The 12540-nt window shown below is 43.5% G+C and overlaps 1 protein-coding gene across 1 annotated transcript in view; it reads right to left on the reverse strand.

The window, feature by feature from the left end:
• AFF3 (AF4/FMR2 family member 3) overlaps positions 1–12540 on the reverse strand; it is an 862899-nt gene that overhangs the window by 134235 nt on the left and 716124 nt on the right. Inside the window, exons 19-20 of the mRNA XM_029603314.1 lie at positions 10626–10639; positions 7375–7497 (exon numbers count right to left, since the gene is read on the reverse strand). Of these exons, the coding sequence (XP_029459174.1) occupies positions 7375–7497; positions 10626–10639 (137 nt within the window). The remainder of the gene's footprint in view (positions 1–7374; positions 7498–10625; positions 10640–12540) is intronic.

Here is a 12540-nt window from a genome sequence, read left to right on the forward strand (position 1 = left end):
TGTTCTGTATGCCTGCCAGATAAGTGGCCCGAAGATGCATGGAGTGTGCAAGGGCCCAGCGCCAGATCTGTGTAACTTCTTGGCAAAGGAGATAAGAGCCTGTGCCTCCTTGTTTGTTCAAGTACCACACTGCAACTGTGTTGTCTGTTTGAGAACAGTCTTGTGTGAAAGGCAGTCCTTGAACGCATAGAGAGCATAACTTTTGGCTCGAAGTTCTAGGAAGTTGATTTGATACTTTGCTTCGAGTTGTGTCCAAGTACCTTGAGTTTGAAGGCTGTTCACATGAGCTCCCCAACCCAAGTTGGATGCATCCGTAGTTAATGTTACTTGTGGAACTGGGTGCTGGATGTGTAGACCTGTTAGTAAGTTGGCTTTGATCATCCACCAGAGAAGGGATATACATAGCTGGTGGTTTACATGAATCTGGGATGAAAGCAGTTGAGTGACTTGGAGCCACTGAGATTTCAAAGTCCATTGAGTTATTTTCATGGCCAGCTTGGCCATAGGAGTGACGTGGACTGTGGAAGCCATGTGGCCCAGCAGTGTTAGGAATTGATGGGCCGAGGCTGTTTTCTTTGTACGCAGAGACATAGCTAGCTTGGAGAGTGTGTCTGCGTGGTCGTTGGGTAGGAATGCCTTTGTGACTGTGGTGTCCAGATCTGCTCCAATGAAAGTAAGGAGGTTAGATGGAGTCAGGTGGGATCTTTGGTAGTTAATGGGAGGGAGCCTCCATAGTAACTGTGGACAGATGACGCAGGGTCTTGTGGTTATCTTTCAGTTGAGCCACTGCATCCTGTATTTTGTCGCCGAATAGATTTTCTCCAGTACACTATAGATCAGCGAGCTTGTCTTGGACTTCAGCTCGCAAGTCAGATGCCTTAAGCCAGGCCCACCTTCTGGCGCTGATTCCTGTCGCTCATAATCGAGATGCAAAAAACAAGAAGAGGACCTATTCAGCAAATAAATTCGTTTATTCATATATATCAATACCCTATCTAATTAAAATCTATCTAACACACTCATCCATCATACATACACACCCATATAAAATCAATGTTCATCAATAAACATGAAATATACTGTATACAATGTGTATAATAATGTAATTATACAGTGTAAATATTCAAACTTTTTCAATGCTTGACAATTTATGTAAAGTGCTGATATTATATAAAGAGTTAATATTATAAAACGAACTGATGTTAGTCCAAAAAGTCCAACAAAGATCTTCGTTTCACCAGATTTATCTCAAAGGCTTCTTCAAGGATGGACTTAAACATCGAAAAGCAACCAACACTATTCTCCTAATTCTTTTCAACAGGTGTCTTTATGAACATCATCAACTCTCGAAGCGCCTTCAAACAGATCAATCACCATTATTCATATAGTGTCCCGACAGGGACTACGTCATCTTCAAATATCTTCAAAGCTCTTCAGCGATTTTCTCACAAAATCAATCCCGATTATTCATGCCAAGACCCAACAGAGAGTTCACCATCTTCAAAAATTCTTCAGATGCATAATTCTGCGATCAATTTAGAATATTTCATGACACATCCGTTCCCAAAAAAGATTCACCATCCGGAAGTAACGTCTACTTCATGTTTGAAAAAGAGCGTAAAACCCTCTGCCTCTCCCTCTCCCTCGACCTCTTCCTCTGCCTCTGTTTATCTGGTCCCATCTTTGACTCGACCAGCTGTCTGGTCGAGTCAAAGAGCTGTCCTAAAATTAGCCAGCTACCGTTAGCCGGCTAATGAATTATGATAGCCATCTATATTCAATAGTGTGGCTGCGCTGTTGACTATACCTCCAAGGTTAGCTGTTTGGACTGTATCTGAATATAGACCTTTCTCTCTTTCTGTATATATATATATACACACCATTAAGTCCTAAAGGGAGGCACCAAACAAAGTTAAAGCAGAAGAAAAAATCAGGTGGGAAAAGAACAGCTTTGGGGGTGAAGAGAAGGGTGTGCAAGAACCCCCAGCACGTGACAGCAGGGGATAAAGGTTTATGTTGTCAGAGAGAGGGGGGGAATGGGCACAAGGGAGATAAGGGACTCCCATACTCCAGGAAGGAGTCCCTTCTTACCCTGACCCTCCCTCCTCTTCCTCCGCTGTCCTCCTTCCTGCACGCCCACCCCAAACTCTCCTGCCCCACCTGGCACCCCCAAAATCTCCATCGCCACAGGGACATTGGTACAATCGTCCCACTCCCGGCAGCATCGATACTCTGCAGCGCTGCAGCGCTGCTGTCAATAAGTTACCATCATTGCTGTCAATATTCTGACAGCTGCCGGGAGCGACAGAATTAAACTGTGATACCGGGAGGCTTTGAGGCTGCTGGCTGGGGCAGGAGAGTTTAGGCTGGGGTTTCGGGGGCTGACGTGTAGGCTGAGGAGGGGTCCTGGAGGCTGGGTATATTTTGAGAAATCATGGGGGGGGGGGGTTGGCCCCCTGGGGCAGTTCCTCAGTGTGCAACGTTTTTTGCAAAACCTTGGAGGGCTTAAGTGGGAGAGCGGAATCAGTCGCAATGCTCGAAATTAGTTTCACCCATTTACTGGGGTCTGGGCTAGGGCATTGGACCGGCATGTCTTGCTAGATCTTTTTTATCTTTTTTTTTATTTTCTGAAACTTAACTGGCTATATTTTGAAGATAGCTGTTTAAAATGAAATTATCCAGGTACACATACCTTGATAACTGTAAACCTAACCGGCTATATTCAAACATAGCCGGATAGGTTTAAAGTTATCCGGGTGAAGTTACCTGGATAATTGGAGTCGAGTCAATTCAGTGGGAGACGTTGCCTGCTGAATATTCAGCTGCAGCTGTCCAGACGACTTTTTTTTTTTTTTGTAAAGCAGGGAATGAGAGGAGAGGAGAGCTGCGGCACCGGGCTTCATGCTTTTGCGTTTTTACTTTGCCTGGAAGGCCCATATTCAGCAAGACGGCAATTGGCAAAGTTACCCGGATAACTTTATCTGGGTAATTTCAGTCGAGTATATTCAGTAGGAGGACATCCCACTGCATATACTGCGACAGTTATCCTGGTAACCATGTCCGGATTTCTGTGCCACTTCCCGACTTACAGAACATAGACCTTTGAATGTTTTTTTTCCTCATCACTGGGAATTTTGATTGCGGAGGAGGGAAAAATGCGGGCTAAACCCTGAATGGTTTTCTTTTTCCTGACTGCTGAAAACCTTGATTGCAGAGAGGAGGGGAAACTGTTTGTTAAATCCTGGATGGGGTTTTTTTTCCCCCCCACAGAGGGAGGATGGATGCCTAAGAGGGAACTGATGGAAGATCCTCAGTTTTTCTTTCTTTTGGCTATTAAAGGAGCAGAGGACCTGTTTACACCTGTGAGCTTGCTTTCTCTGTGACTGAGATACTGTGACCCTTGCAAGGAGAAGGGCCGCAGAAGCATAAGGCAGCTGGGAACAGCAGTACTTTTGGGAGGCACGGTCAGAGTAAGCCCAGACTGAGACTGGAACCTTGACAAGATCTCATCCCAGCTTCCATCCACCCCCGCGTCCTCTCAACCATTTTTCTACTACTCTCCTCCATATATGTCTCAAGCGTACCCAAAATCTGCTAAAGGTGCTGGCCTTTACCATCTCTACTGCTAGGCCATTTCAGACCTTGTCATCTTCGACTTTTTTTTTTACACTTATTCTTTATCTATATTTTTATCTATATTTTAAATCCATGTGCACATCCTTACATATCTCTTGGACATCATGATTTTTCCTTATTACTCATCAAGGAGTAGCAATACTATTAATTGCACGGGTGTACCAATTTAAATATAGACCTTTACACCCCGATTTTTAAAAGGCTGTGCGCGTAGATTTCGGGGGTTACGTGCGCGGCCGGGCCTTTGGCGTGCTACGCGCATTTCATAACGGGCCCAGCCAGGTGCGTATCCCCCCCGATACCGCCGAAGTCTGAAAGGGGTGGGCAGGGGCGTGGTCTGGGCAGGGGGGGGGGGGTGGGCCGGGACAGCGCCATTAGCCGCTGTCCTGGCAGCCAGCCAGCGTGCGGAATCTACTGCTGCTCCAAAGGTAGGAGGTAGACGTCAGGGAGGAGAGGGAAAAGGGTAGGAAGGTTAGGTAGGGGTATAGGGAAGTTCCCTCCCAGTCCGCGCATACATGGATGTGAATGCATGGGTCTTAAAATTGACCCTTTATTGTCTACCTATTTTTGATTTAGACATTTGTTATGCTGCTACATCTACTGTTTAAGCTGCTGTATCCAACTTGAGAGAATTTCTTATTCAACAAGGTGGGTAAAAAAAGGTCAAATAATAATAACATAAAAACATCAGCCAGAAGTACTCTCTTTTCATTGGCCTGTGATTTTCTCTAGATACAATTGCTTCACATGTTATTCTTTTCTTAACATATCCATAAAAGGACCCCAACCTTTCATAAAAGCATCAGACTCCCTCTTTAGAGCTCTAGCCATTTTTTCATACAGCATCATTTTACAGACTTTGGCTATCTGTTCCTTGTTGGTTGGAATTATAGGAGACTTTCGAGCCACTCTAAATTTGGCAGCTAACAACACAGCTGCTATATAAGTCCGATTTGTAGAAGAACAATATTTAATCTAATACTCAAGCCCCCTTCCATGACTTATTACCAAGTTTTGAAATAATCCCATTATCCAGCAAAATTAGTGAGGCTGTAGTCCAACAACATCTGGCCTCTCCAAGCTCATTGAAATGTGGGTTTTAATCTTGATCCCTCTGTGCAGGTTACCCCAACTTTCTTGGACGCCCGATGCAACTGCACCACTGCTGTTATGAGTGCAAACACTGCTCAGTGCAGGCTTCCCAAATACCTTCTTGGAAGCCTGATGCAGTCATGACACCAAAGTTTTAGGGTTGTAACCACCGATCTATAGGTTATAATACTGCTGTTTATGGTTTTAACTACCACTCCATGCAGATTATCTCAATGCTTCTTTACAATCCCGGGTGGATGAGCAGACAGGATCCCATACTTAACTGAATACTCAGGCCCCATCCCCTGCATATCCTATCATCAAACTTTGCAATAGTTCAAATAGCTACCAAAACAAGTGAGTCTGTTGCCCAACCATCTGGCCCCCATGTTTCCTTTGGATCTGCTGGAAAGCAGGTGGTCACCACCAACCCACCAGTACCAACCATATTAGCTTCTGGGGTGTTATAACCTGCAAGTACCAACCCATCTACTCTAATTATCTCAGATAATCTGAATATTTTTGGCCAGTGTGATAGAACAGTGAAAAGAACTAATAGTATTCTTGGATGCATAAGTGTATGGGAAACTGCAGAATCAGCTCAGCATGTTTGACATGCAGCACAGAGTGGGATGACTGACTAAACCATCCTTGAGTCTGGAATGCATAGTTTAGACTGGGACTGTTGGCATAGATCTGATTCTAGGATAGTGAGTAATCCTGTCCCACATACACACAGTCTAGTTTGGCACGCACACTTGTTTACATTAGGCTATAAAAGACAAACAGCTATGGCCCAGAGAGAGAGAGAGAGAGAGAGAAACCTGCTGTTCCTTTGCAACATGCAAAGTGATGCTTCTCCTTTGCAGACGTGCAAAGTGACGAGACCCCTTCGCCTGTGATGTGCTCTCTCCTTGCCAGGCTGATGACTAAAAGGGTGTTGTGAGTATTGGCCGAGATACAGTGCACACACACACAGATGTATATGCTTAGCACTATTTTTATGCTTAGAACTGTATACCTTTATGCTTAGAACTGTATACCTTTAATGCTTAGAATTGTTAAGATTGTATATTTTAATGCTTAGAACTGTATATCAATAATGCTTAGAATTGTTACTTTTACTAAGATTGTATATTAATAAACATATTATTTCTACTTTTACCTTGTTCTCGCTTACCTCATTCCTTACTTTAAGTAATGGTTACCCAGCAGCAAAAGGGAGATACAGTCATATTGGCCTCGCTTAGGTCACTGGTGAGATACTCCCTAGTGTGTTTAGTTTTATAAGCTAAAAATTTGCAAGGGCACTGATTGAAAGGAATAAGTTCAGAGGAGGGCTAACAAAATGGTACACGGCATGACATATAAACCCTAATTACAGAGACATTAGAACTTATAGTATTCTTTCAAAAAAGAAAGAAGGAAAAGAGAGACGCTAGGACTAGCATTCAAATATTTGGCAGGCTTTGATGAAACAGCATCCTTCTCTAAACAAGAAGAAACTCAAGAACAAGTGGCCACCTTATGAAGCTGGAAGGAGGGAGGCTATACTGAGAGAGGTGTAAATCCCTGGAATTGCCTATCAGCAGGAATGGTAGCAATCTAAACAGTGACAGAATTCATTACCAAACATGGGCCTGGATTTATCAAAATGCGGTACTTACCGCATGCGATAGCAAAAGGGGTGTGTTTTATGCTAATATAGAATTTATACTAATTACCTGTGCAAATTGTGATCAGTGCCAGACCTGTTGTATTTCCTGCATTCAACCACTGGGGGATGGGGACAGGGAGGGAGAGAGAGAGAGAGAGAGAGAGAGAGAGATTTGCTGGCCTTCGAAGTGAGGAAACTCACTCCAAGATGAGATTTGGGCAATGTTCTCTCAACCTAGCTTGATGTTACCCAGGTAGAGAGTCAAGCTAGGTTGAGAGAACATTGCCCAAATCTCATCTTGGAGTGAGTTTCCTCACTCCGAAGGCCAGCAAATCTTCACAAGAGACCACTGTTCTGTTCGTGGTCCCTTGCTAAGTCCCCCCGGACTGGAGAAGACATGGGAAAGGAGTTCTTTGTTGGAGAAATCGACTTTTATGGGCACAAAGCATCATTTGTGCACACAAAATACGAATTATGCGCACAACAATGTTTTCGGCACATGAAGCATGTTTTCTTTCTGTGCACAAATCCCGATTGCAGGTCTCGTTGTCAGAACTTTTTCTGCCCATAGTCTGACACAAGTGCTGGAAACTTTACTCCACCTCTGAACAGGAGTAAAATTTCCAGCACTAGAAAACATAAGCTAAGCCAGTGCACCTCTCTGCTGCATTGGGGCTACAGTTAATTTTTTCATTTGCATGGGATTTCCAAGTGAGGTCACTAAGCAGGATGCACAGTTTTACATGCACATTTCTTGTGCACATTTGCGCACAAAGAAATGTGTGCACAATCGCGAGAAAAACTGCGCTCTGTTAAGTACACCTTATTGCATCAGCCTCCCAGTTAGCTAGATAAGCTAGAGTAACCCTCATGCTTTTCAATACTGTTCACAGATACTATTTTTTTGTGCCAGACTGTGTTCAGAGTGATTGCACTGATCTGCTTTTGTCTCCCTTTTAGTACTGAGTATTCTGGAAAGACCTACTTACGTATCATCAGTGATGAGTTTTGTTCTGCAGTCTGAATGTCTGTTGGATAATGGTGACCACAGTTGCCTTTGGGATTGCTGCTTGTTGCAGAGGTGAAAGTTATTTGAATTGCTGTGGAATGTCCTCTAAAAAGACAAACAATGAACACTTTGAGAAACCAGTCACTGAGCTGGAAAATCAGCCAGCTGAAGTTTGCAACAGTTGACTTGAGGGAGACTGATGGAGGAAGGTCAGGACCAGCAAAAATACCACTCCCCACCCCCAGAAAAGAACAAAAATCACAAAAATAGCACTTAAATTGTAAATACAGAGGTCGATATTCAAAGCCATTTAGATGGATAACTCACAAGCTATCCATCTAACTGCAAGTTATCCATTTAAATGTTTAGTTTTGGATATTGATCTCACAAAGCATAGAGCGGTAAAGAAGAACTGATCAGTGTCATGTGCTGATTCTTACACTCTGGGGCAGATTTTCAAAAGGTTACGCGTGTAATCCCCGAAAAGCTGCCCCAAGCTGCCGCTGTGCACGCCGAGCCTATTTTGCATAGGCTCGGTGGCACGCGCAAGCCCCGGGACGTGCGTATGTCTCGGGGCTTCGAAAAAGGGGTGTTCCGGGGGCAGGGCTGTGGGCGGGGCGCCGGCCCGGGGGCATTCTGGGGGCGGAACTGAGGCCTCCAGAACAGCCGCCGGGCCGGGGGATGGCGCGCCAGCAGCCAGCCGGTGCGCGCAAGTTATGCCTGTCCGGTGGCAGGCGTAACTTTCCCGATAAAAGTAAGGAGGGGGTTTTAGATAGGGTTGAGGGGCGGGTTAGATAGGGGAAGGGAGGGGAAGGTGCGGGGGGGGGGGGGGCCGTAAGGAAAGTTCCCTCCGAGGCTGCTCCTATTTCGGATTTCAGAGCGGGCTCGGAGGGAGCGGGTCGTGCAACCCCAGTTGCGGGTTGCACAACCCGCGTTGCACGAACAAATCTACGCCCGCGCACAGGTTTAAAGATCTGCCCCTCTGGGAGGATAATTTTCAAAAGCACTTCTGCTGGTAAAGCAGAACCTGGTATTCAGCGGGCTGGTAAGCAGCAAAGTTACCGGGGTAAAGAAATCCAGATAACTTTCCCTGGACGTTCAGTGGAATATAGTCAGAAAGTGTTCCGCTGAATACACTCGGTTAAAATTACCAAGAGAAAGTATTCCGGGTAACTTTAGGGCAGGTTTTCTTCTGACCAGATTGAATATAGGCGCTCACTGGCTAAAATTCAACTACGCCCCCTTAATGCCTCCATCTCCTTCTTTTCATTTGGATAAATTCTATGTGGATGATGAGTTATCTGTCACAAATTTAGGCCTGGATTTTCTAAGGTCGCAGACCTTAGAGAATCTGGTGGTAACGGGGGGGGAGGGGGGGGGGCCGAGCGGGGGGCCTGCGAAGGCCGGCAGCGATCGCACCACCGCGGTGTTATCGCTGCCGGCTTTCTCACCCAATAGCACCATCGTAAAAGGTGGTGCTATTGGGCGCGCTACTGGCAGCGAAAAGGGTCCTTACCTTTTCGCAGCCAGGGATGTTTCCGCCGTGTCCGCCCCGGTGCCGCCCTGACTCCTCCTCTTCCGGGGCCCACTCCGCCCCGATTTAGCTTTCGCACTTGAAAAGGGACTTTTCACGTGCGAAAAGTCCCTTTTTGCGTGCGATCCCGTTAGAAAATGACCCCCCTTAGCCGGCCACTGGGTAGAGGGAATATTCAAAGATTCAAATCTCGAGTTTTGTCCAGATAACTCAAAAAAATTTACCTGGACCAACACTTTGACTATAGAATTAATTTTACCTGCAGAAAAGGACTTTTTTAAAGCTGCCTGCCCGATAATGTGAGTAAACGTACATGCTTATGTTCTGCTCGTGAATAAGTTTACCTGCACTGAGCGGGGGCGTTCTTGTGGACAGAGGTGGAAAGGGGATTGCACTTATGTGCACACTTTTGCATTATATAAAATATCGCATGTAAATTTTTCCCCAAATTTCCTACCTATCTTTTAGCAACTATAATTGTGTATGGGTAGATTTGCCAGATAATTTATGTGTTTTGTTGCAAAATCACTCCCCATAATCTGTGATGTGCTGCCAGCTGATTATTATCTGGTTCTTGCCAGTTCTGTTCCACTTGGGGATCAATGCACTAAATATTTTTCAAATAGATACAAAATGGGAAAAACCTGTTAGTACATCAGGCCCAAATCGGTGAAATTTGATTTGCTTGTATACAATCATTTTACCCACAGAAATGGGCTTCTGTAAAATTACCCATGTGATATATAGGTAAAAGTAGGTACATAAGGTCTCTATGCGCATAATTTTACCTACAGCTTAAAGAGGTGTTCTGGTGGGTAGGGTGTGGAATTACATGCATATGTTTACATTTTCAAAAGTATGTGTGTAAATTTTTCTGAAAAACCTATATGCACACATTAGCAGGTGTAAATGTGTGCAGATAGTTTTGATGGGATAATATTCAAAGGGAAAAAATTTTGTCCTTTCCCTCTGAAAACTGGTGTTAAGTCTGCTAGAAAAAACATGTCTGCAGACTTTACAGCAGTCCAGGCAGTTACAAAAGTACCCCGAAATTGTACATAGGACACACAATAACTTAATACTTAAGTGGAACAAAGCTGTCCTTCGTATATCAGTTGCGCATAAAGGGCACATGGAGATTTATGTTGGTATTTTATAAACTGTTTGGTGAGGGCTGCACGATTTATAAAATACCACATATTTCTGCTCCAAACTATGTGTGCATGTTTCAAGATCTGCATAAATTTGTAATGCAGGAACACACATACTTTCTCTTCCCATTTTATACAAATACACATATATTTTATACGCGTTTAATTCATGCGTAATAAAGCCAGAATTAAATACAAAGGCAGGTATTTTATAGGAGGGTAATTTTCAAAAGGATTTACACGCTTAAACAAATGCATGTGCCCCCACATACATCTATGAGCATGTGAGTGCACATACGCAGGAATTTAAAATCGTCCTTGCAAGTGCGCACGTATTATTTAATTACACCTAGTGAGCATTTGTGTGCTCCTGATTTTGGGGTTACACAAACAAATGTTATTTGCATATCTTCCTTAGGTATTTGTCGGCTTTAACGCATGCAGCTAAGCAGATTTTAAAACGTGCGCGTGAAGGAAATAGCCAGTTTGACCAATTAGTTCACCCCTCTGGTTCTTCAGCCTGCACTCCCTCCCCTCCCAGTTTACTCAGTCACCTTGCCCTGTCATTTTAGGCTTAAAACAAGTTTTCTTCAGACTTGCACCTCATCAAGAGCAGAAGTAAATAAATACGGGTAACAGACGGATGCGCGCTGCAGGCGTGGGATTTAAAAATCATATTTACGCGCATAAATGTTGGCCCTGCTGCGGAACGCCCCTGCTATGCCCTAACTCCGCCCCTTTCTTCCGTGCATTGGCTTGCTTGTGTACATGCATATATGCATATAATTGGGTCATTTTAAAATATAAGTTCCTCACACTTGGCTCAGATACTTGCGTATATGGGCCTTTTAACGCTTGGCTCAGATACTTGCGAATATGGGCCTCTAAGCGTGTAAATGAGCTTTTGAAAATTGCTACCATAGCATGTTACATTTACATGTGCCACTCCTTTGAAAATTACCTCCACAGCATGTACTCCGCTTCTGAAAATACTTGAGATTTCAATTGCTCATGTCAAGTTACTGGTGGACGATTTCGGTAACGTATGCTGGTATATCACTTACAAAATAGCAACCTTTTCATCTGCTTTCAAATCCCACCCCATAATGCCAGTAAACTGCCCCTTTTTTCCTGTTCTTATTTATATGAGATACTACAAGTGCACGTATGCTGTTTGGGTTTATATGAGATACTACAAGTGCACGTATACTGTTTGGGTTTATAAGCATGTACAGATTACTAGGTGGAGCTGGATAATGGTTGGGAAGCTATTTGGGCTTTCACCTTTTATTTCACCTGATTTCCCTATTATAGGTAATGTTGAATTTTCTCAGGTTGAGAGTATCATGTTTTTCCTATTTGGGACGAGCATGGCCTCACTAAGTAGCACAAGTTTTGCTCGATAAAAGGGAAGCAGTACAAACTTACCAGGCTGTTATGAATACATTTGGTCTTTCAAATAAAAATGTTTATGCTTCTTATACAATTGTGTCATTACACAGAGTCATTTAAAACAGATTGCAAGTATTTTAAGCCTGGACATTTTGAGTCTATTATGATAGGCATTAGACTGCAAAATAAAATGGTATCACACGACTATAAAATTCTGATGAAGAAAGTAATATCAAGATCATTTAGCAAAACTGTAAAATGATGGCAGGAGGATATTGGGAAAGAAATTTCAGAAGGGAATTTTCAAAGTTGCTTATTGCAATCCTTTAATCTGGTAGATGTGCAAATTTAAGAGAATTTCAATTTGAGTTCTTACATAGACTATATGTTAACCCTAAATATGCATCTAGTGCTGGGTTCCTGCAAACAAGTAAGTGTATCAAATGCGAGCAGGAAGATTGTTCATATCTACGTTGATTCTGAGTTTATCCCATTAGAGAATGTTTTTGGGACTCAGTTTGGCAACATTTGGGGAATTTTTAGAAGGTGGTATTGCCAAAAATTGTTGAATTTTTGTTTGTTGGGTATTGATGATAATTTACCACCACAAAATGCTTCTTCTATGTTGTTTTTTTTTTTTAAGGAAGCCTCTCTTAATGGATCGGAGGTATATTTTGCTGCAAAGGATGGAAGCATGTATGACAGTAGCTGTGTGGAGACTACAGATACATTATTTATCACGTATGGAAATGTTGTCAGGAATGTTAAAATACTTTGCAGAAAACAGTTTTTGAGAGTCTGGGAGCATGTCCTGGCTTCATTAAACAGCAAAATTGAGGAGTGGTGAAATCCTTGAAGATTTTGGGCCAGATTTTAAAAGGGTTACGCGTGTAAATCCAGAGGCCATTTGCCGCTGTGTCAGAGATCATGTGCCTGCAATTGGCCGGCAGGCGCAAAAGGTAAAACAAAAATTTTAGGGGAGGGTTAGAGTAGGGCTAGGGGGCAGAAAGATTAGGGGAAGGGGTGGAAAGGTCAGGTTAGGGGGAAGGGAACAGGGGAAGGTTGCGCG

The sequence above is a fragment of the Rhinatrema bivittatum genome, chromosome 5 (genome assembly GCF_901001135.1).
Source record: "Rhinatrema bivittatum chromosome 5, aRhiBiv1.1, whole genome shotgun sequence".
Lineage (NCBI taxonomy): Eukaryota > Metazoa > Chordata > Amphibia > Gymnophiona > Rhinatrematidae > Rhinatrema > Rhinatrema bivittatum.